Source organism: Trichoderma reesei (assembly GCF_000167675.1).
Source record: "Trichoderma reesei QM6a unplaced genomic scaffold TRIREscaffold_3, whole genome shotgun sequence".
Classification (NCBI taxonomy): Eukaryota; Fungi; Ascomycota; class Sordariomycetes; order Hypocreales; family Hypocreaceae; genus Trichoderma; species Trichoderma reesei.
Window position 1 is genome coordinate 47,012 of NW_006711150.1, and position 23,741 is coordinate 70,752.

A 23,741-nucleotide genomic window follows, 5' to 3' on the forward strand; every position below is an offset into this window, starting at 1 on the left:
GACGGACCGTACTTGGGTCAGCCTGTAGTTTAACAGAACGCTGCCACTATTCAAGGTTAGTCTCTACGTTTCCAGTAACAACATGGAAGTTCGCTCTATATGATCTTTAAGGATTGGCTCTCAAGCTGAAGGTCACAATTCTATCAGAGAGCTCAGAACTATAACCATTGTATAATAAATCTGCCATTGGAATGAGGAGCCGTTAAACAGACGACTCAGACTCGTCGATCACCAAAGTGGGTGATCCCACCGTTGTTCACTCACCGTTGTTCACTCACTATTTGGCTTCGCTATCCGGCTTCGAGTAAGCTGGGCTTGGCGACGCCGAGCTTTCCTATGATCCTCTCAAACGCTTCGTTCTCCGCGTATCAGCTTTTCCCAGGTAGTAGATATCGGTTTCTGTCTCAGGAGGGCCGATTGCACGAGAAAGGCCCACAGCGGCTCGACTCGTCTGATGATACTAGACGACCCTTCCCTACTGCTCCGCACGGGTCGATGCATGAGACATGTGGGTTCAGGGAGTAACCGGAGCCCACCACCTGCTAACGTCATTGTGCCTTGATGCGCCATCAGATCTTTCGTACCCTTACTTGGAACGGAGTCCAGTAACGAACTGATCTCATGGCGCCTTGTAGAACGCGTCCCAGGTCCCGTTACTGACTATGTTACCTAATAGGCTCGTAATAGCAATTGTTTGAGCTTCAATCGGGTGAGGGGCTTGCATGAAGATCTGTACTATCATTGACGTCGCGGGGTTGAGGCGCCTTGCTCTCATTGGGGAGTACGCGACATCGTGACACGCCATGTCTTGCACTGCAACCCCTTACACCCGAGGAACAGAACACTAGACTTGAAGAAATCTAGATAAAGGTCGATCTCATGGTCTCTCCTTATCTTTTCCCCCAAGACCCCGCGTTTGACTAGACAAGGGGCGGCGATATAGCCTACAAGCTAAGTTCATGTGTCAAAGCCATGGAGTCCGAATCCGCGAATCCGAATCCGCGTCTGTAGATAACGACTGCGACAGCATGTATGAAATAGGTATATAGGGGAGGTGCCGGAGTATCTTCTGGATTTTGTTGTAGCATCAACAAGTTGTAAACCATTGATTTATCCCCAAGACATCCGTCTGTAGCGCAGCAGCGCTCGGACCAAACATCTAGGATGGCACCTCGAGACTCTCGTGAAGATCTGGAAACGGTCGTCATTGAGACAGAGGACGTCCATCATGTGGTCGAGAAATTGGTTGCCCACGATCCCACACTTGCAAATGCCGCAGATACGCAGCAATTGGGTACGTCGATATCACACCGACGATGAGCCCTGACTAGCGTACTGAACTTACATGTATGTAGCAAGCATCGGGTACAGGCAGGAACTCCAGCGCCACTACTCCAGTGTACAAGTATTTGCCATAGCTTTCAGTATCATGGGGCTACTTCCATCAATCTCGGCGACGCTGTGGTTCTCGGTTCCCGCAGGCCCAGTTGGCATGGTTTGGGTGAGTGCACATATATATCTCCCAAGGCGTTGTTATAGCCACTGACAGACGTAGGGTTGGTTCTCTGCCAGCGCTCTCATCTTCATCGTGGGACTAGCAATTGTAAGATATGCGAGGGGTTGCTCACAATCGTCACAGTAGCACTTCTAACAGCCCTAGGCCGATCTCGGTTCTTCGCTTCCTACATCTGGAGGTCTGTACTGGTGGACACATTACTTTGCGGCCGACCGGTATAAGAATCCACTGAGCTTTCTCGTCGGATACAGCAATACAATTGGCTTGATTGGGGGAATATGTTCCATTGACTGTAAGGCCAAGCGGGTTAGGCAACTTGCCCTATCATCCAGCTAACCGGGTCCCAGATGGATTCGCCTCGTTCATTGTTTCGCTCGGTGCAATCAGCAGCGACGGGGAATGGACCCCCAGTCGAGGACATCTTTATGCGATCTTCGTTGCAACAGTGCTCTGCCACGGTGCTCTGGCAACTTCGGCTGGGAGGATCATGCACCATCTACAGACCTGGTTTGTCCTTGCCAACTTTGCCCTCATTCTAGCTACAGTCATAGCATTGCCAGTCAGCATGCGAGTACGCAATATCCCCATCAACTCAGCAAGGTACGTGTTTGGCCATTCGATAAACGAGACAGCATGGCCATCTGGATGGGCCTTTATGCTATCCTGGCTCTCGCCCATCTGGACCATAGGGGCGTTTGACTCTTGTGTTCACATGAGTGAAGAGGCCAAAAATCCAACCAAGGCTGTGCCCATCGGCATACTCGCCTCTATTGGAGGCTGCTGGATATTCGGCTTCCTCGTGACAGCAGTGCTGGCTGCATGCGCTGGCGATAGCTTCGCAGAGATATTGAGCACACCCTTTGGCCAGCCAATCGCCCAGGCAAGGATGTCTCTGTATGCTACTAATGGCGAAAGTGTCTAACATTATTGTTGACAGATTTACTACAATGCTCTGGGAAAAGGCGGCGCCATAGGATTCATGTCAGCTATAACCATCTTGCAGTTCTTCATGGGTCTCAGTATTGTACGTTTGAGGCTCGGATTAGCAGAGGAGTCTCCTCGCCTTCTCGACACCTTTATCATTGTTATCCAGCTAACAACGATCAATTGTTAGGTTGTAGCCGCGTCTCGGCAAACGTGGGCATTCTCCCGCGACGGCGCACTGCCCTTTTCTGCATTCCTTAGAGAAATCAGCAAACAATTTGGGTACCAGCCACTGAGAACTGTGTGGGCAACCTGCATTATGGCCATCATCATCGGCTTGCTGGCTTTGATCAACAATGCTGCTGCTAATGCGCTCTTTTCCCTTGCAGCTGCCGGCAATAACGTCGCCTGGGGCATACCTATCATGTGCCGTGTCGTTTGGGGCCAGGAGAAGTTCCGTCCAGGACCATTCTACACCGGACGGTGCAGCGTTGCTATTGCAGTCGCTGCCTTGCTGTACTTGACGTTCTCGACGATACTATGCATGTTCCCTACCGAAGGGCCAGATCCTGATCGTGAGCTCTTCCCGCTGTGGTTGCAAGGTGAAGAAGCCTACTAACATTGCCATAGCATCAGTCATGAACTACTCTGCAGTGGTCAATGGGACGGTCTGGGGAGGCGCATTGCTCTACTACTTCCTGTACGCCCATAAGTGGTTCACAGGCCCCAGACACACTCTGGATCCCACAGGGTCTGAAGACGACACCATATAGCACTAGGTACACAGGCGCGACATGGAGACTAATCGATGCCTACCTAGTAACCGATTTACTAGGTGCCGGCTGATCAAGCATTGCTCCTGTCCCTGATTGTGATAAAGAACTGCATTAAAGTCTATAAATCTACTACTGTTACAATTCAGGACTCTAGGAAAACGACATCGCCGTACATTATGTTTCATGTGTACGCTCCCATGCGCTTTCATCGTCTGCATGAGAAAGGTCGCGTGGTGCTTCCATTGGAAGTTTCTCGAATCTGCACGAGGATTAGCCGACACGGCCTGGTACAGCCAATGGGGAACTGTTGTACTTACAATGTCATCGATGGTGGCGTAGGTGCCAGCCACAAGGGCTACGACTCCAATGATGAACGCCAGTACACTTCCAAGGGTGATGAGAATGTTCTTCCGAGAGAACCAGTTGCCTTTGCAGAGAAGTCTGAACCACATGATGGCAGGAATCCAGTAAGAGAACCCAGTGACGAACAGGGCTGAAACGAGGGAAAGCAGGTCTGAAAAGATGGGAATAGCCTCGGCAATAACCCAAGCAATGATCGTCAGGAACGCTGCAAGCGTAATCCAGCAAGCCCAGCCCCTCGGCGTATTGACATATCGGATGATTGACTTCTCCCAGAGTCGTCCATGCAGGTATCGAAGGGCCACTGTTGAGTTGATAGAGCCGGAGATGAAAATAACGGGCAGCGCAACGCCAAACGTGATCTTGGAAATCAGAGGACCAGACGATAACAAGGCGGGAGACTGGATGGACGGCCCGATAAACGCATAGCACAGCGCGCCGGTCAAGGTATAGATAACGATTTGAGCGATTCCAGAGGCCCAGATCGACTTCATGAAGTCCTTGGGAGTATGCATCTCATCCATGAAAGAAAATTGGCCGATTGCGAAACTGAAGGCAAAGATGATGTTGCTGACGGCCACGAAAGCCTCAGAGAATGTGACTCCCTCTTGGGGCCACGCGGACCATTCAACCCCAGAAAGGCCGCCTGGTGCGTCTCTCGCTTTGATTCCCGTGGCGATGATCGTGATGCCAATCGCGATGATAATCGAGGCGAAGTCGATGTAGCCAAGGATAGCAATCTCGGTGAAAGAAGGCGGAATGGCCAACAGAAACAGAATGAAAGCCGACACAGCCGAGAAAGCAATGGAGCAGACGTGGTTTCCATTCAGAGTGCTGAGGGCGATGCTGCCGGTCAACGCGTGTGAGCCGACTGACATGACGAGTTCGAGGACCATGGCGGCGCCGAGCAGTTCATAACCAAATCTTCCGAACAAGAGTCTTCCAGCGTCGGCATAGTGAGAGACCTGGGGATAGGCCAGCTTGACTTGTCCCACGAGATAGCTGGTGAAAATGGTGATGAGCCCAAGCGTAATGGTAAGAAAAACGCCAGGGAACATTCCCAGAGTGTGATAGGCTGCCGGCAGACTGAGAGCTCCCAGGGCAATGGCTTCGACAATGGTCACTATGGCCAATCGTTTCCAGCCCAGTCGGTGGAAGTGGGCGTTGCCTTGCGCTGCGATTTGCTTCAGGCGACTGTTTTGCAGCTCCTCACTGGTCTCTCCAAAGAGCTCAACATCAGCCGCAGGGTCTGATCCAGCTTGCTGGTTCTCGTGTTTCTCGGCGCTGCCCTTTGAGGCGTATTGACCGTAGGCCTCATGATGGGCGCTGGCTATGGTGTCCGCCATGTGGACAACGCAGGTGAAGAATGGTCGAATCAGTCAGTTGATGGGTGAGGCAGGAAGATAATACGAGCACCCTTCAGAAAGAAGTTACGGACACACTTCTCTCGGGAGGAAAGAGTGGGCTGGCCAGGAAGGGAAAACTGGAAGCCGCAGATTGGGGTTTTAAAAGGCTGAGCTCGGGACATGAGAAGCTAGGGGCAACTCTCTCAGAGGGGACCCATCGATATGCCGAGGACTGCCTATCTTGGGTGGATGTCGATAATCAGTTACGCGATTCACCCCGTTCGCTTATGCTCTCCACGAATCCATCGAGCCAGCAACTTATACGACAGGCTTATCTGTAGTACAGTACGTAGTAGCGAGAAAGAGATCCTCCCCGCAATGCAAGATCGTTTGAACCTGATGCTAAACTATCCACCCAATCCTTGATGAACTGGGGAAAACCTTGGATGACCACCGTGAATGTGTGGTGATGTATGTATTGCAGCCACTCGTGTGGCGGCGAGAAAATTTCTAGAAGCCTTTTGAGTCATGTTCCACAAACGTAAAATTTTCCGACAGTTGGTGGAGCGCGCCTCCAATGGCGCGGTCTCAAAGAGCCAGCTGTGGGACTAATTGCTGATGGGATTTGTAGTCGAGATCCATCATCCGAAAAAAGGAGAAGTGGGAATCCTCTTCTGCGTCCGTATTCGATATCATGATCGAATCCCGCCGAAAAGGATAAACTGTGTTGCTTTCTTGCCGGCGCCCAAAGGTGGCGTGAAGCCTCAAGTCTTGGGCAACTTGGGACGGAGAACCCTTCAATCCATTTACTTGAAGTCTTCGAAGAGTATACACAAGCACGGCTAACATGATTCCAATGTTTCGTTCCGAACCAATGGCCACATCCTGTAGGAGATCATCGACACGTCTCTCGCTTGTGTCAACGAACCTTCATGGAGGCGTCTCCGTCTACCGGATAAGGACTAGAGTACATACCCATCGAGGGGATATGATTGGCCCCAACAGTTGACACAAACCAGGTACGCGCTTGTTGAGCCACTGCCGGCGCCAAAGGCACGCACGGGCCGAGACCAGTGAAGTTTTTATGTCATTGCCGGAAATAAGCGGCATTGGCTCGCAGTAGTTCTTGCTCTTATCATCTCATTCGATCACCTCATTACTCAACGAGCACTGAAAACTTGACAAAGACCGGAGAGGGTGAACCCCTTGACCCTAACTATTTCCTGGTATACATGTGAGTTTTCTTCTGAACGTACTCTAAACCGATGTGGGCAATATCTCAGTCAAGCGAGAAACACTCTTCCATTTCGCTAACCACACTAAAACCGCAAGCATCCGAAAACTTGAACTACAGATGACCAAATTGCTTAACTTCATGGCCCATAGAACAACTCTATTTTAACTCAAGCCTTGCACTAACTGTCTCTGCAATCATGGCGAATCAGTAGAGATGGCGTAAACGCCCTCGGGCCTTCAAAAGAGCCAGTTCAGCCTCATTGCGTCTCTGGCATCACCTTTCGAAACCTGGTGTACAGTTTCTCCCATGGCCGAGCTCAACAATTTTATCAGAGCGGTTGGCGTTGCACAAGGGGCTATACTTGTGTTTTCTGAAAGACATGAGACTTACCTAGTACCAATAAGTCAGTCATACCACCGGGTCCAACTTGCTGTTCGCCTCCCAGACACAGCACATGCCGTCCCGCTTGACATGGATGGGTTTCAGTTGCGAAGTGGTAGTACACCCGTGCGATATAGTGAATGCCGGGTCAGTTTATCATACCTAAATGATAAGACAAAGTCAACCTGAGAGAGGGGCAATTCTGCCATACCTCACCGGACTGGGGAGAATATGATGCAGCAGAGTTTAGCAAGACGTTAGGGACAGAGCCCTCCACTTCTCGGCCAGCCAGCCACTGCCGGGCCATAGACAGCATGCTGGGAAGTGTACTCGGAGTATGACCTTGTTTAAAGAGAAATCTCATAACATCTCCTGAGATAAAAAAGAAGAGAGAGAGAGAGAAAGCGAGTATTAGCCTTTGGCTATGGTTACACCTTGTGCCTTGCTTCCATCTGAACCGTAGCCATTTAACACACTAGAAGCAAAACTTTTAAATATCAACGCTGGGGTATATAGTGTCCTCTCTACGTCCCATGACAGAAAGAGCTTGAACTGTAACAGAGCAAAGTAAAGAGCAAGAAGATGAAAGGCATTTAATGATTCACCACACCACAGCTCTTCGGGTCGTCGTCGCAAGTGCATGTTGACGGCGCATAAACCCAGCCAGTGAGACGACTATGCTTCCCTGTTAGCCTCATTCATCTTGATCCCACACCACACCGGCTCGCGACGACTTACTTTGCAACATCACTAGCATAGCAATGAGTGGCAATGTTGCTCTCTAAGTTGCCAGTTTTTGAAATGGAGCCCGAGTTGTAGATACGGGCGGCGCGGTAATAGTCAGAGACATCGCCGTTGCCCGAAAGATTGATGCAATGGGCCAAGCCATCTCCAGACGATGTGCCAGAAGTCCCCTCCCGAATCATCTCATGAATCGTTGCTGCGGGGCATGGTGTTGTGAGTTTCTTGTTGTCGTTGCAATAGGCTTTCCCATTATGGTTCTGCATGATGCCGGGATTTCGCACACCCAGATTTGTCGTGTTCACCCTGACACATCCATGGGACTCTTGCATGATAATGGCCAGGATAAGGCGGTGGTCGACGCCACTCGCGTCTGCGGCCATTTGGATGCCGTCGTAGATAGCCTCCTGTAGATGATGGAAGTTAGCGACAGGTCGTTGGAACGGACAGATCTCAGTTAACAACGCACCACTTCGGCTATATCGTTGTTGGGAAGTCGCCAATTGAGGAACTGGCAGGCGACGTACATTTGAAGCTTGTAGTTGTTGAACCTGTTCCAGTATAAGCTTGACTGCAATAGGACTGCTCCATTCGCGAAACACTCACATATCCTCAAAGGATACCCATTTGTCCTTTGAAGGCCATCCCGCGGCCTCTGTTCCATTACCCAAGTACAGATGATACCAGTCTGTTCCGTTACCCATGCCGTCTTCGATGTTGCTATTGTCGAATCGAGCGAGAGCCTTGCTAGTGACTTTTCCACCCGTTGCCCGTCTATCAACGCTGAGGCTATCGGAGCCATCGGAAGATCGGCCGGTTAGAGGAGTCAAAAACGAGGGCAGAGCGGCCACAAGGCCTGTGCCTGTTAATAGAGCGACGAGAGAAAGCTGGAGATGCTGTTCAGTACAGCACGGTCTCTTCTGTTGATTTCAAGCTACTTACCTTGACCATTTTGATAGGTATGAGAAAGTCAGATGGAGTAAGGACAAAGCAGGGGAAAGGGAAACGCAATCTGTCGCAGGTGAGACTGTTGCCAACCCAGTGAATGTACTTCAAACAGTTTGGTAATGGTGTAGCTCTGGAACATCATGCAGGGCAACTCCGCTAGATATACCTCGGAGAAGAGTGGTAATATGATTATATATTTAGACGCAGTGGTGCTCCTGCTGTTGCTCCATCTTCCCTGTTCTGGTCATATTCTGTAGCATTTCCCGGGTGATAATGGCCTAGTTCCTTCGTGGCTTCACTCAACTGCGGCTTACATCTATGCGCTATCAATAGTTCAAAGCCAGGGGATAAGCATCCATGTACCCAGGCTCACTGGACCCTTGGCCCAGAGGTCCAAATCGCTAATGTGTAAGGGTATTTGATAGGTCGGGGTTCAGAGCTAAGCCCAGTACTATTACCAGAGGGGAGTTACGAGCTGCTAGCCCTCGTGTTTTCACAAAGAATCCACACGCAACACCAGACCTCTGCCCTATTGCTAATTTTATTCTCTCGACATATGCTTGTTCCTTTGGAAAGTTTGACGACCTCCTGCCACCGTGTACGAGCATTATCCTTGGACACGCCAGGGACAGACAGACCTTCGAATGGCATCCTCAGTCACCAGAAACAAGGCCTGTGGATGAACGGCACAATCTTGGACAGCAGGCAAACGGAAAGACCACGCTCAAAGATGTTCTGAATAGAGCATCTTTTTACCTCGTGTAAAGCACCCGAAGCACGCAACAAGCGTGTTCCGTTTCTGGATTGTTCCTGCGTTCCTGCCCGACACAGCTGTCAATATCTCATCTCTGGTTAAGTGAGGTTCCAGGAGCTATGACAAATTCTCACCACGACCTCTTACAGAGGACACCTGACGGCTTGTTTCTGTTACTTGCCTCTCTGCGCTTGTTCACGGCGAAGTAATATACCCGACGCCTTCCTTGGATCGTCCGTCGTCGGCTGCGGCCGCTGCTAATTTCAGCCTGAGCTGCCCACTAGCTGCAGGGGTGGCTTCAAGAACGCATCAATCAGCGGTGTGCTTTGCTCTTGGCGCGTGAACTCGCCCCATCGTGACCCTGAGGCTGAGTACAACGGATGGATGACACGAGCAGCCGTCTTCCGTTTGTTCTGTGCCCTGGTGCCTGTCGATCAGCCACATTTTAGTAGTCTGGGTCAGAAACATTTTGAGTTAACGTTACCACTGGCATGAACTATGAGCCCCTACTTTAGGTCATCGTACGGGCTCTGCAAAAGATCATCAAGGCGATTATCGTCGAATACTTTGCAACCGGCAAGAGACCTACGCGCACTGAGCTTAGGACCTCAGATACGGAACAGACGGCCCTCACAATAAACAGCGGTCCACATCCTCGAAACTTATAGGCCCAGAGCAGGTCCGGGGTGCAGCGTCCTCTGCAGTAAGATCATGGATGCCAATTTTTGTCCGAAGCGCGCAGGTTCGCTCTTGTTCGCAGCCAACCTGCGATGATTTGGCGCTCTTTAGGTGCTCCGATATGTCATCGCCCAAGACATAGTCGAACAATCCAGCGCTCGCGAGGCTTCTGCCTGTTCTCAGATCGAACATTGGCAGTCCGCGACAAGACATGTATTGCAGCAGTAGCTCCGTCCTTAATAAGTGCTGACCACGTTGGTCAAATGGTGTGTGACTGGGCGTCTTTGCAGCTCATCCGTAATGAGTCGGTAAGGCTCAATTGTGGAACTTCCGTCAGCGCCAAAGCAAACAGAAAGCCCAACCGCAGCGGCGCCATGACTGATGCGGACAACGTCTGCCGCGACTACTGCTAGAATATTTGTGAGGTCTTGTCCTCAACAGAGAGGAGGCGGAAGTACTGCCTTTTGCAATAGATGACCCGATGACACGTTTCTGAAGGAATAACGTGGCACCAACGAGACATCACGAAGCTGGACGCCCGTCTCGGTGTAGATACCTATTGGGCACTTGTGGTGTTTTGTCAGCACGGCGATGGTAGGTTTCTCGGAAGCCAATCGTTCCAATGTGCCAAGCAGATGATGTTGCAGCTTGCACAGAGTGCCTACACATGGAAGGAAGGGTTGATTGGCAAGAAAGACGGGGCCCTCATTTGTTATTTCGATGTCCATACTAGAGGCTTGGCAGGTACTTGAGGCTGAGAAGTGTCAGATGGCTCCCTTCACTTAAAGGGAACTGTCAGATAATAAAGCATTTACACGGGAGTGTCGAACAGACACGCAGATTTGCACTTCCAGCCCGATCTCAAGAAACCAACTTCGCTCGTGTGGATACATGGGTCTCACGCTTTGCTGTCTTCGGCCTGCCATTCCTGTCACCGAAGCATGTGTTTCTAGATGCTGAGATGAGTGCATTAGCCGATGATAGCCAGCCTCCAACATCCTCTCGTACGGTTTACGGAGTTCATGACGTGTCAAAATGTGATGGACGCCAAAAGAGCTTCATATAGTCCTTGATTATGTTCAGGTTGATTGTATCGATTGAGGTCTGAACAGTACACTGACACTGGCGCTGCTCTGACCTTGGTTCTGTGAGGTCGATAGTCGATAGTCGATCCATGCATCTTAAAGCATACGGGCCAAAACGGTGCACATACTTCTTACGAATGTACCTATATTGGCGGGACGCTTCTATACCAGTGTTTTTTAAAAAGACTTTACGCAGCCGTATAATTCCTGAGGGCCGTATACGGCATCTATATGTATTCCGCTTGTCAATCCTTTTTACACGGAGGTCCAAGCCTGCCAACGCCGATACAATATCCTGTAGTATCATTAGATGATAGTAAGAGAGCGAGAAAGATTGCGCGTGCCGCTATACAAAGCAGTACGAGCTCGTGCGTGGGGCCCCAATTGTATCAGGGTCAAAAGAATTGCACACGATACATTTTGTATATTGCTCTGCTGATGACCCTCAGTTAGAGCTCATGATTTACATAAAGACGATCTGACCTGGGGAAATGAAAGTTGATGCATTAACAATTTCCAAGTCGTTCAGTTTCGGTGTCAAGTCGTTTCCCACGAGTTGTCTATGTGTATAAATGACCCTAGAAATGTTCATCTATCGAATGAATCCAAGCTCCTTCTTGGCGTTGTCTCAAGTGAGAGGCTCCATATGTTGACGAAAGCTCGACATGTACTTCAGCCCGGAATCACACGCAACAGTCACAACGGTCGATCCAGGCTTGAGCCTTTCTGCTACTCGCAAAGCGGCAGTTGCATTAGCCCCCGTCGAAAGCCCGCAAAACAATCCTTCTTCACGTGCCAAGCGGTCTACCATTGCCCTCGCGTCTGCTGTCGATACAGCTTGAAACTCATCAGCAATGCCATCGTACCACAGTGGCACGACATACCCAGCTCCTATGCCGTCAATTCTGTGAGATCCTGACGGACCACCGGACAATACAGCTGATTCGTCTGGCTCGACAGCAACAAAGCGAATTCGATTGTCAAGTCGACGGAGACGTTCGGATACACCTCGGAGAGCTGCTCCGGATCCGACGCTCTGGACAAAGACATCCATTTGACCCTCTGTCTGCTTGTAGATCTCATCGGCCAGCTTCGTATAGGCGGCTAGCTGGTCGGTATTGTCCATCTGCGCTGTAATGTATGCCCCGGTCCTCTCCGCCAGAGCATGCGCCTCCCGGATCATGTCTTTGGTCAGCTTTTCGGTTTGCTTGCCGTTGTCGCTGGGGATCAGCGTCAATTCAGCGCCAAGAAGCCTCATGTGGTCTAGCTTCTCTTTCGAAAAGGCATCTGATGTTACCACGTGCAATGGATGTTTCTTGACAGAGCAGACCAGGGCGAGCGACACGCCGGTACTTCCCCCGGTGTACTCGACAACAGCACCGCCGGCTTTGAGGCGACCATCGTTCTCAGCAGCCGTGACCATTGCAAAAGCCATGCGGTCTTTCATGCTACCCGTCGGGTTGCTGCTCTCCATCTTCATGAGGATACGAACTCCATTCGATGGAACAGCATTCTGGAGCTGCACAATAGACGTGTTTCCAATAGTGTCAAGTATATTGAACCGTACGGAAGTCATCTTCCCAACCTGTTGACCCCTTAAAGTCAGTTTTAAGCTTCCATCAATGATGGGCCGGGAATTCCATACAGCTGTGTGAGGTATCTTCCAAACGTGACGGAACTTTTGGCCTGGGAGCCGAGAGGATGGTCAGTGGCCCAACAATAGACGAATGCAATAACGAACGAAGAAGTATTTTCATTTCCTTCCGATAATCCGAGGCAATTCTGTTGCTTTTATCTTGATCAGCGGCTGCTTTGTTATCACTGTGTTTCCACCCTGCGACTCGTCTAAATGCCGATATTCTCCATGCTTCATAATGGACGTTGAATTGTTAGTTGCTCTTCGTTGATCTTACAAGGGTACTGTTTCCTGCAAACAGTATAGCGCAGCAATTCCAGAACTTGATCACTATTCACCGAGTACAGGGAAGAAAGGTTTGACTTCACTCCGAAGGCAAATATTTTGGCAATGCTAGTAACAATACTAGCTAGCTGTAAAGCCAAATGAGGGCCGTTGCGTTTGCGATTGCTACGTAATTCTAAAGTACGTTGATTGGCGATGAGGGAATTATGGAACGACAGATGTTCAATAATCGCATTATTATTCTGGCTTATTCTAACCAACCCGCCGGTTTGAGCTTTTCCTCGGCGGCTCTACTTACACTCATGCTATACGATAGGTATAATTGTTTAACTAAACCACCGAAGGACACAAAGAGCTCTGGAATCATATACTCGTGGGAACGACGGCCCAAAAACTACAGCTCAAGTCCGGTAGCGATTCGGTAGAAGCGTTCCCGTGGAGCGCTGTTGGCGAGCTGGCTCAGTCGCCATTCTCATATCCAGGTGTGGAAGGCTTCATAGCAGAATCTCTCATACATCATTTCGAAGACCACTCGATATTGGGCACCTGATCCATCCAAAATGCGGGGTATGTGTACGAGATAGCAACTATGTACAACTGCGATGGTTTCAATCCAGGCTTTGTATAGCTACCAAGACAGCCTACCAGGACAGGTTGCAAACTTGAGTTCAGATTACTCGGTAGGTGGTGAAGCACCCGAGTCTCTTATCTCTTGAAAATATATGAGGGCTAGTGCAATACTTGGCTCTGTGCTTTTCTTTTCTCTATACCAGCCTGTCTGCGATTGGTCCAGAAGCCCAAAGATGAATCGTACCCCCTCCCAAAGCAGCTTCCTCCATGCTGATAATCGCGTTGAGAATCTTCTGGGCTCGGGAACAAGCCGCAAATAAGTCGCTCACGTTGGCTCAACGTCACAGCCGGCTAAGGTCGTTCGAGATGGGTGAAATTGGGTGCTAATGTGTCGGGTAATCCCATTTCATTAATAGCCGGGGACACCCTCAATGTCGATCAGACAGCTGCTGTAGGCAAAGAAGGGGATACATGATACAGCAGCAAGCCGAAGGAGTTCCGAACTGGTTATATAATGCTACCTATCTTGTGCGTGATAAATATATCTTCCCCGGCAGACTCCGTGCTGCAAGCTTACCTTGATACATTGTTGTTTCGTATAGTTGTCTCAAATCAGGCGCATCTCTCTAGCCAAACTGAATAAACGCCTCTTAAACTCGGCGTGATGGCTGGTATTGCAATCTTGGGAGCTGGCATTTTTGCCACCGAGGGCAGTTAACTCTCTCACATTGCTTGAATAACATACGTTCTTGACACTGACTCCCTTGTAGAACACCTGCCCGCTCTTGTGCTGAACAAGGCCAATGTCAAGGCGGTTTATTCTCGTTCGAAAGCTACCGCGTCTACTCTTGTGGCGGAGGCAACGAAGCTTGGTATCGGTAATCTTGACCTTTACTCCGAAGACACTCCTGGGCACACGCTCGATGATTTGCTCAAACGTAGCGACATTGAAGCGGTCGTCATTGTCTTGCCGATTTTGGTACAACCATCGATTGTCCGACGCTGCCTAGCCGCCGGCAAGCATGTGTTGTGCGAAAAGCCAATTGCCAAAGACGTGGCGACCGCCCGCGAATTGATCGAGGACTACAAAAAGTTATATGCAAGCAAAGGACTTATTTTCAACATTGCCGAACAGTTCAGGTTTATGCATGAGTTTGAACGGGGTCGAGAGTGGGTAGTTGATGAACAAGCCATCGGCGATATTACCCAAGCGCATCTCAGGATTTGGCGGCACCAGCCTCCCGAAGGAAAATGGTATGAGACGCCATGGCGAAAAGTTCCTGAGTATCAAGGAGGCTTTTTGCTGGATGGTGGGGTGCATCAAACGGCCATGCTTCGTTTCATCTCAGGCCAAGAGGTTGTCGAGACGGCTGGATTTGCCCGTCAGGTATTGCCTCACCTTCCACCTCTCGACACTCTCAATGCCGGCATTTTGCTCAGTGGTGGAGGAACTGGGACGATATCAATGTCTTTTGCTTCGATTCGACGAGCTACTGAGCTTACAATCATCGGATCCAAAGGCAGCTTCTCCCTAACGGATGGTCCCGACGGCTCCACGTTGTCACTTGATCTCGCTACGGGAGAGAGGAGGTCAGAGACTATAAGAAGTAAAGGCGTGGAGCTGGAGATTAAAGCTTTTCTAGAGGCCATAAAGGCTGGGAAATCGGAGAAGCGGGCTGGTCCGGAGGAAGCCCTGAATGACTTGGCGATCATAGAGAGTATGTGCTCAGGGGGGGGCAAAGTACAACTGTACTAGATTGGGTGTATCTCCTGTTATTGGTATGGACAGAACGCAGAAAGTACTTGACCGCATCATTGCTTTCAATTTCCCAAGTAACAATTGGCCACCTGCATCTGTTGAAGCCTGTTGAAAGCCGGCTGTTGTAGGTTCGAGGCGTATGAGCACGTAGCTAGTAGAGGTTTGGGGGTTTGCGAAGCCTTTTTGCGGCCAACCTACTTGTATCATGCATTTGGGCTAATACAGAGGCATTTCTGTTCATGAACCCACTTGAGTGATGGTCTCTGACCGGATTACCAGGTCGTCCGATAGTGAACTTCATCACACTCCACTCGAACAGCATTTCGTGGAGATGTTACAAAGACGCGCACACTTGGTTATACCCCGTTACAAGAATTGCCTACCTGAATAAGGCTTTCTCAACTTGCTTGAGAAGGCAGTCGGAAAGACAACGGTTGATTCAGTTCGACATAGTTCTTGTCCGTTTGCCTGAAAGGATGGCTTAACCGATCACCTGATTGACGCCAGGGCGGCTGAATGGGAATTAGCCGTATAAGATTATTCTTCGAACCAAGAGATACAGCTATCATCGTATTTGCCTCGGCTAGCTTTCAGAATCGGGCGCTTGCCGAAGCCCAGGCCCTGAAATTTAGCAAAAAACTCGTCGTATACCGCTACTAGTGGGGAACAAACGACACCTAACGTGCGAAGACAAGAACATCTCAAACATCGATTCTGGGGTAACAATCTGCGATCCACAATAGCAGTTTCTGGGGAAGCAATGCTGGATGTTGGAGAAGCCCTGGCGGGGAACCGCATATAATTGCATGGCCCCCTTCACCGAGAAAAGCAGAGGAGGTGTCAGACTCCGTCTTTATTGCAAGACCTAGTAGGCTTTGCTTACCCTTCATTTCTTCAGATGGATAGCAGCAAGGTGACGGACCATGACATCGTTCAGGATGTTGTCCATGACGAGAGCCCAGTCAAAGTCACCATCCCGAACTGCATGACAGCGTCTCGCATGCAAGCCGCGCTGCTACGGGAGAATCCCCACATCTTTCGAAACAGCTTCCTGAAACTATATGGGTGCATCTTTGTCGGATACCTCTGCTCAGCTACAAATGGATTTGATTCCAATACCTTTGGTGCGCTGAACGATACTAGAACCTGAGTAGTCATTCATGACTAACTTGAGAACAAAAAAAAAAAAGGCGGCCTTTCAGCCATCCCTCAATTTACCAGGTATTTCGGCATCACCACTCAGAACCAAGGCCTTGTCGCGGCACTTTATGTGATTGGAAACATAGCTGGCAGTTTTGTCGCTGGTCCTTGCTCGGATACATATGGTCGCCGAGTAGGCATGGCCGTTGGATCGGCCATTTGTGTTATCGGCGCTGTCCTGCAAACTGCGAGCACAACCCTCTCTATGCTGATGGGAGGCCGCTTTATTTTGGGCATGGGAGCTGTACTCGTCCAAACTGCTGGCCCCAGTTATGTTGTCGAGATGTCATATCCCAAATATCGTGCCCAGCTTACCGGTGCTTACCAGGCTTGCTTCTTCCTTGGTACCATTGTATCGACCTGGCTAGAATTTGGGTTGAATCATGCGAAAACAACCCTGTCGTATCCATGGAGACTTCCCCTTGCAATTCAAGGCCTGCCATCCGTTATGATCCTGTGTGCTGTCTGGTTCATTCCCGAGAGCCCACGATGGTGTGTACAACATGTGTTTGTTCCCATTGAGTCTGTTGTGCTGATGGGGGTGATAGGTATGTTGGCCAGGGGCGTGTCGACGAAGCAAAAGCCATCCTGATCAAGTACCATGGAGATGGAGACCCAGACGCACTCGTCGCAAACCTCGAGCTGCAAGAAATGATTGAGGTCATTCAAATGGACGGGTCCGATAAGCGATGGTGGGACTATAGATGCTTGTTTGACACAAGAGCGGCGCGGTATCGAACCTTTCTCGTTCTTTGCATTGCTTGGTTTGGGGAACTCGATTTGCCTCCGACAAGCTATTATTTCCCCTTGATGGGTATGTGTCTTCTTCATGGTTGCCGCATGTATATCTGCTCTGACACATGAAGTACAGTCAAGACGGTTGGTATCACGGATGTTAATACGCAGTTGCTTCTGAACGCGATACAAACCCCAGTCATGGCAGTTTCTGCGCTCTGTGGGCTCAGTGTGGTACACAAATTTGGTCGCCGCAAGCTACTAATGTTCTCCAGTGCTGGGATGTCGGTATCCATCGCCATCATCACAGCATGCACTGCACTCCAGGCTGGACGACCCGCGGTTGGGGGAACTGGCATCGCTTTTCTTTACATCTTCCTAATTGTTTTTGCTTTCGCTTGGGTAGGTATACCATGCCCCCCCAGCCAAACTTGCTCCGCGTTTCTAACCGCTGCTGGCTACACAATAGACTCCGATGCAATCACTCTACCCTGTCGAGGTGCTCTCATTCAATTCCCGAGCAAAGGGCATGGCGTTTCTAGCATTCATGAACAATGCTGTAAAGGTCATGAACACTTATGTGCCGCCGATTGCCATTGCCAACTCTGGCTGGAAATATTATTTCCTTTATGTCTTTTGGGACGCGTTTGGTGTCATTGTTATCTACTTCTTTTTCGTTGAAACCAGGGATTGGAGCTTGGAGGAAATCGAGGACCTGTTCCAGGCGAAGAATCCTGTCAAGGCAAGTCTTGAGAAGAAGAGAATAAGCGTCGCGTATGACGGCACTATTGCGCATGTGCCAGATGGTAGGGACGATGTTTGACAAGTGAAGGCGAGTGTAGTCGTAATGTACCTTAATTGTCAATCCTCAATGCGAACAATTGGCAAGAAAGTGAGTCCATGTTTAGGGCGGTTCTCTTTGGTTGGTGTCCATCTTGATGCTGCTTCGTGCCTCATCCTTTTATGTCGTGAAATCGCTAATGAAGATGCAAGCTCGGGGTTAGGAGAAGTGAAAGACTTGTGTCAATATCTGAGCCTGAATCGTCGATCATGTGGACTTCGTAGAACTAGGTAGATAGGTAACCTTGACTCCCATCAGCTCCCCCGCAATCTCGTTAGAACTCCCATGTTGTCCTCAGCCTCCTATTATACGTACGCAATATCTGTCATTTGGCACCTCTCCCAGAGGCTTTTCACTTCAGGGGGTAATAAGCGTTCTGGCTGTAATAGGTCGTCAGACCGTTGACCGTCGTGAAAGGGTTGCTATCATGGCCCCGCGAGAGGTTTACAGACGGGTCAGAACTGGTGAGAATTCCAAGAAGAAGTGATAACTACAATAGATATTAACATGTCAGCAGGCTGGTGAGTAGTTTATGTCACATGTTCATCCTCAATGCTAACGGCAATTGCCGCCGGAACAGCACTACATGTAGGAAGCGGCATATGAAATGTCTGCCCAACCGTTGACATCAGTCTATCACGCTTATGCTTTACCTACTAACAAGATGAAGGCGATGAAAGAAAGCCCCAGTGCCGGCACTGCGAAGTTGGACACCGTGATTGTGAATATGAATTCCTCGACAACTCGTCCCACCATGAGGACGGCAACAGGTTGTTCCACTTCTCAGCAGACCACGTCTGGTTAAAAACGCCGCCAGAAAGTGAGCAGACTTAAACATTCGTGATAGTAGGCAGGGTTCAACTAATGAGGGTTTTTAGTTAGATTCGTTCACTCTGTTGACGTCTGCAATGGCGATGATGATGAGCACAACGCAACCGTGCCATCGCCATCTCAGTCATTCAATTCGGGAATCGCTCAGAGTCCCCTCACTCAGTCGTCCAATGGTAATCCAATTTATCGACTTGCCTTATGCGCTTCTGATACTGATCCGCATTTTAGAGCCACAGAATATGCCGCTGGCACATTTGGGAAGAGACGATGCAGTGTCAATATTAAGCTCCAAACTTTCTCGCGATGCGGCCGGCCTTGCGTCTCCTCACTCCGTAACAAGTGTCGCCAGCATGGAAACTACAATCCTCAGGCGGACTTCTGGCTCAGCCATCTATACTCAAGGCCCAACGAAGCCACTTGAAGATCCCCTGATTGCCCGACTGCTTCGCCACTATATCAACAACTTGGCTTGCTGGGTATATACACGCAATTTTCGCTATTGCTTTGTTCCCAAGCTAACGATCTATTGAAGCTCGATGTCAATGACTCACAGCGGCAATTCGAGACGTTTGTTCCATATCTTGCGATGAGCTGTCCCATACTGCTTTTTGCCGTCCTTGCCTTTTCAGCGTGCCATCTGAACCGAGTGGATGGATCTTGTGACGAACTCTGCGCTGTTCATTACCATGACTTGAGTGTTCAAGGCCTCATACCAGCGCTGGCGGATTCAAGCACTACCCTTGACAACGTACTGCCGATATCAACTGTTATCCTTCGAATGTACGAAATGATGAGCCACGAAACGGATTACCAGCGTCATTTACGGGGCTGTTCGTCGCTCTTCACCCACAATCGAAAGAACATTGGCTATCGGGCGCTGAAAAGGACGGCCTTTTGGACCTATTTTCGAGAAGAGATTATGGTTGCTCTTGCGACAGGAAAGCCCACGGCAACTCGCCCCCGCAACTGGAAGGTCGACATTACGTGGGGAGGAGACACCGACCATGTAAAGACGGAGAAAATGACCATGCTGACGGCGGAAGTGATAGACCATTGCTTCTCTCGATACCCTGCAGATCCAGACGCCAACAATGCGAGCAGCTGGGATGAGCTGCAAACCGAAGCAGACTCATGGAAAGACTCGCTGCCAGAGTCCTTCAACCCGGTTTATGTCATTGATGATGGCGGCGCATTCCCAGAGATCTTGTACCTCTGCACTTGGCATAGTGAGCGACACCATCCGCCTATCAGTACTTTCTGTCATCATGCTCACATTGCCAGTCGTCGCCATGCAATTTTACCACCTGGTCAAAGTGCTCCTGGCACTTCATAATCCACATCGTCCAAACGGCATTGGGTTCTTGCAGTTTGCCAGAAACATTGAAGTAGGAGACCTGTATACTCAAACCAACTCATGGCGTTGATGCACTTCTTTGCTAACACGCAAGAGGGAGAAATTCTGCAGCATACCATTCAGCTCTGCGGCATGACCAAGGCCCTGGGTGATAGGTATGCTGGCGCCCTTGTGAATGCAGTGCAGCCTCTCGTTGTTTGTAAGTGCCATCCTCCGAAACACACTATCGAGATCCTAATGGCCGAATTTGCAGGCGGCCAAAGCTTGAAGGAGCCTGAACAGCAAGCGGAATTGACCCGAATGTTACAACGGATCGAACAGGTTACGACGTTATCGACGACCCAAGGCGTCCGATCACTACAGGAAGCCTGGAGTGCACATGTACAGCCATGATTTGATACAAACACACACAGATACTCTGAGAATCACCACTCTCATGTCATGTAAATCCAGATACTCCAGTCGATCTCGCCCTGCCACTAGCTATTACTGTGTTGCGTTTTGAGGCTTGCACAGGTTTTGTCTCCACACGCAACCCCCTTGGCAACTCTTCCCATGCCTAGCATGACGGCTGTTATGCGTACCAATGACGGTCGACGGAATCGCGAGTTCAAGACACCTTTACCAAAAGGCTTCCCTTGCACTAATGCGGGGTGGTGCGGAGAATCCTGCTCGGGCTCGCTCTAGTCTCAGCCGAAAGCTGGAAGTCGAACTCTTCGAGACTGGCGAATCAGGGAAGTGATTCGCAACGATAGCCTGCGTTAATCCACAGCCAAGTAGAGAGACATGGATCATCAATGCGGATAATAACGCCGAAGCTTGGATTTTTATGACGTGTGCAAAACTCCGACAGTCTCTGGGAGACGTGTGGCCAATGCCTAGATGCAGCGGTAAGTATTACAGTAAATGCCCCCCTATTTAGAGCACATCTACTGAGGATATCTCTTCAGGGTTTGAGACCATATTTGGGCAGACCCTCCCTCCATCAGTAGATGCTCTGGTCAACTTTGATATGAGACGTACGCGGTGCACCTCTTTGCCATAGAGAAGAGAGCGTCTTCTGGGCTTCCTAGGTTGCCTCCCACGCCGACCTCCGGGGAGAATGCACGAGAGCGTTAATCAAGCCCTTAACTTGCTGAGCTCATAACAGTCTTCCCTTCCTTCACTATGGCTTTTGATGCCGAACAAGTCATATTGACTGGTGCAACCATCCGTGTACCCGGTGGACATCGTTAAGTATTACCTAGTGCAGACCGTTTTACCCTGGCTGCTTGCATGCCGATCCTGGGGTATTGACAAGACGGGGGCTGCAAACTTGCGGGATGTGGGGACAAGTCTTTGGAACACTCATTATTCCTTTTGCCTCACAGGTTGCGACCCTCTTCCCAGTGTGATTCTGCATTCAGCTTCGTACCTGTACCCCGGCTGCTCATTCTCAATGCCGATACGTGCGCTTGTATGCGGCCTTGACCAGGATCATCTCCACCAATGCATTTCCGTGGCTGATCGATGCTTTGCGACTCTATAAAGACATCGTGAGGCCGTGAGCCTCTTGGCCCTTTCACTTCAGGCATGTTGGGGGATTCAACCAGATAACCCACTAGACGGCCGGGCAGCAGCAAAAGAACGCCGCCAAGATGTATCGGATTTGGAACATATATGGTACGTCTACAGGTTGCATAGTGTTGCTGGCTACCACCGTGAGACAGAGGGTATACAGATCACTCGGGATTCAAATACTAATTGTAACTCTCGCTGCAGTGCTTGCCGCCTTTGGCACCATCGGCGGCATGATCTTCGGCTTTGAGATCAGCTCCATGAGCGCCTGGATTGGCTCCGAACAATACCTCGAATACTTCAACCACCCGGACTCAACTGAGCAAGGCGGCATCACGGCAGCCATGTCCGCCGGCTCTTTGGTTGGCTCTCTCCTAGCTGGATGGCTCGCTGATCGTCTGGGACGCCGTTTAGCTATACAAATCGCCTCTGTGGACTGGATTGTCGGAGCGGTGCTGCAGTGCTCTTCCCAGAATGTTGCACATCTCGTCGTTGGTCGCATCGTCTCCGGACTTGCGATTGGCATTACGTCCTCCCAATGCATTGTCTACCTATCTGAACTTGCACCTTCTCGCATCCGTGGCCGAGTCGTTGGTATACAGCAGTGGTCCATTGACTGGGGTAAGCATGACTGCTCAAGTCGATTTCCTGGCGCACAATTCGCTAAATGAGAAACATTCAGGCATCTTGATCATGTACCTGATCTCGTACGGCTGCTCGGTTTCAATTCATCGACCGGCGGCATTCCGTATTGCTTGGGGCTTGCAGGCTGTTCCCGGAGCTGTCCTGTTCTTCTCGCTCTTCTTCTTCCCTGAATCACCACGTTGGCTCGCAACCAAAGATCGCTGGGAGGAATGCCACGAAGTGCTTGCCAACCTGCATGCCAAAGGCGATCGAAACAATATCGAGGTGTTGGCCGAGCTGGAAGAAGTCAGAGAAGCAGCGAGGATCGCCGCGGAGTCAAAGGAGATCGGCTACCTGGGACTGTTCGCTCCCAAGATGTGGAAACGTACACTTGTCGGCGTCAGTGCACAGATTTGGCAGCAACTCCTCGGTGGTAATGTGATGCTTTACTACCTTGTCTACATCTTCAACATGGCTGGCATGGTAAGTGTCACTCCCACCACCGCCGTTGGCAAACTAATCACTGACGGCGAGATAGTCCGGAAATACCGCGCTCACGTCTTCAATTATCCAATATGTCATCTTTCTCGTCACGACTGGAGGAGTTCTCTTTGTCGTTGATCGCATTGGTCGCCGGTGGTTGCTTATTGTTGGGGCCATCATTTGCGGCGTCATCCATTTCATCGTCGGTGCCGTCATGGCAGTCTACGGGCACCACGTCGACAGTGTGGATGGTGAGCTTCGAGTTTGTTCTCGTCTCAAGGGTTCCCTGCTGACTCGAGTCGCACAGGAAACGATATTCTGAGGTGGCAGATTGGTGGCCCTCCTGCCAAGGCCATCATTGCGCTTTGTTACATCTTTGTTGGAGTCTGTAAGTCACAATTCCTGCCCAATTGCCTGCAATATTTCAACTAACATCGCGTGCAGATGGTAAGAAGAGCTACTCATCATCTCTGAGTCTCGTTATCTTGACTAATGTCTCAAATTAGGAGTCACATGGGCCCCCGGTGCATGGATTTACTGCGGAGAAGTCTTCCCCTTGAAGTACCGAGCCAAGGGCGTTGGCCTGGCTGCTGCAGGCAATTGGGCGTAAGTATAGGGCATCCATCGTGGCAATAGACCTTTACTGACTCTTGGGGTAGTTTCAACCTCGCCTTGGCCTTTTTTGTCCCCCCAGCTTTTACGAACATCCAGTGGAAAGCGTACATGATTTTCGGGACATTCTGCATTGCCATGGTGTTCCATATCTACTTCATGTACCCCGAAACGGTGAAGAAGTCACTCGAAGAGATTGACGTGCTATTCGAAGGAGATATTCCCGCATGGCGCAGCGCGAGTGCCGTGAGCACATTTGATGAGAAAGTAGCGCGAGCAAAGGAAGCGGGAGGCTTGGAAGAGTTTTCAAAACAAGCCGACATCAAGCACGAAGAAAAGGTCTAATTTCACCTCATCTGGGAGACTGGGGATCACTCGGTGGCTCGCAGGATCAGCGTGGAATATTGGTAGTTGTTGGTTTGAGTGGAAAACATATTTCAATTCTATATGCAATGCATATTGAGTAGTGGTCCGAATATGTAAAGGGATATTGTTAAGAATGCTTGAC

The 23,741-nt window shown here is 50.1% G+C and overlaps 8 protein-coding genes across 8 annotated transcripts; 5 read left to right on the forward strand and 3 right to left on the reverse strand.

The window, feature by feature from the left end:
- Positions 1-1,345: 1,345 nt before the first annotated feature.
- On the forward strand, positions 1,346-3,213 carry TRIREDRAFT_56314 (pote amino acid transporter; the record flags this gene model as incomplete). The annotated part of the gene is made up of 7 exons (XM_006962525.1): positions 1,346-1,501; positions 1,556-1,603; positions 1,661-1,808; positions 1,864-2,430; positions 2,479-2,540; positions 2,631-3,015; positions 3,071-3,213. 7 exons carry the CDS (start codon positions 1,346-1,348, stop codon positions 3,211-3,213), a joined length of 1,509 nt encoding a protein of 502 aa, XP_006962587.1.
- Positions 3,214-3,421: 208 nt separating this feature from the next.
- TRIREDRAFT_57015 (uncharacterized protein) lies at positions 3,422-4,634 on the reverse strand (the record flags this gene model as incomplete). Its single annotated transcript, XM_006962760.1, has 2 exons — positions 3,422-3,475; positions 3,534-4,634. 2 exons carry the CDS (start codon positions 4,632-4,634, stop codon positions 3,422-3,424), a joined length of 1,155 nt encoding a protein of 384 aa, XP_006962822.1.
- Positions 4,635-7,064: 2,430 nt separating this feature from the next.
- Positions 7,065-8,232, reverse strand: TRIREDRAFT_104067 (uncharacterized protein; the record flags this gene model as incomplete). The annotated part of the gene is made up of 5 exons (XM_006962761.1): positions 7,065-7,092; positions 7,279-7,688; positions 7,751-7,832; positions 7,888-8,168; positions 8,224-8,232. 5 exons carry the CDS (start codon positions 8,230-8,232, stop codon positions 7,065-7,067), a joined length of 810 nt encoding a protein of 269 aa, XP_006962823.1.
- Positions 8,233-11,374: 3,142 nt separating this feature from the next.
- On the reverse strand, positions 11,375-12,322 carry TRIREDRAFT_56350 (uncharacterized protein; the record flags this gene model as incomplete). Its single annotated transcript, XM_006962762.1, has 1 exon — positions 11,375-12,322. The coding sequence occupies one exon, from the start codon at positions 12,320-12,322 to the stop codon at positions 11,375-11,377; it is 948 nt and encodes a 315-aa protein (XP_006962824.1).
- A 1,693-nt stretch (positions 12,323-14,015) lies between these two features.
- Positions 14,016-14,993, forward strand: TRIREDRAFT_56840 (uncharacterized protein; the record flags this gene model as incomplete). Its single annotated transcript, XM_006962526.1, has 1 exon — positions 14,016-14,993. A coding segment is annotated over one exon (978 nt), but the record flags the coding sequence as incomplete, so codon positions are not given.
- Positions 14,994-15,996: 1,003 nt separating this feature from the next.
- TRIREDRAFT_56684 (uncharacterized protein) lies at positions 15,997-17,754 on the forward strand (the record flags this gene model as incomplete). Its single annotated transcript, XM_006962527.1, has 5 exons — positions 15,997-16,120; positions 16,187-16,701; positions 16,758-17,010; positions 17,068-17,333; positions 17,401-17,754. The coding sequence occupies 5 exons, from the start codon at positions 15,997-15,999 to the stop codon at positions 17,752-17,754; spliced, it is 1,512 nt and encodes a 503-aa protein (XP_006962589.1).
- Positions 17,755-18,199: 445 nt separating this feature from the next.
- Positions 18,200-20,355, forward strand: TRIREDRAFT_104071 (uncharacterized protein; the record flags this gene model as incomplete). Its single annotated transcript, XM_006962528.1, has 9 exons — positions 18,200-18,236; positions 18,437-18,592; positions 18,651-18,776; positions 18,832-19,079; positions 19,136-19,609; positions 19,680-19,755; positions 19,831-19,988; positions 20,054-20,156; positions 20,279-20,355. The coding sequence occupies 9 exons, from the start codon at positions 18,200-18,202 to the stop codon at positions 20,353-20,355; spliced, it is 1,455 nt and encodes a 484-aa protein (XP_006962590.1).
- Positions 20,356-21,858: 1,503 nt separating this feature from the next.
- On the forward strand, positions 21,859-23,578 carry TRIREDRAFT_104072 (hexose transporter; the record flags this gene model as incomplete). Its single annotated transcript, XM_006962529.1, has 7 exons — positions 21,859-22,135; positions 22,197-22,621; positions 22,677-22,872; positions 22,929-23,009; positions 23,066-23,068; positions 23,128-23,227; positions 23,281-23,578. The coding sequence occupies 7 exons, from the start codon at positions 21,859-21,861 to the stop codon at positions 23,576-23,578; spliced, it is 1,380 nt and encodes a 459-aa protein (XP_006962591.1).
- Positions 23,579-23,741: the final 163 nt, after the last annotated feature.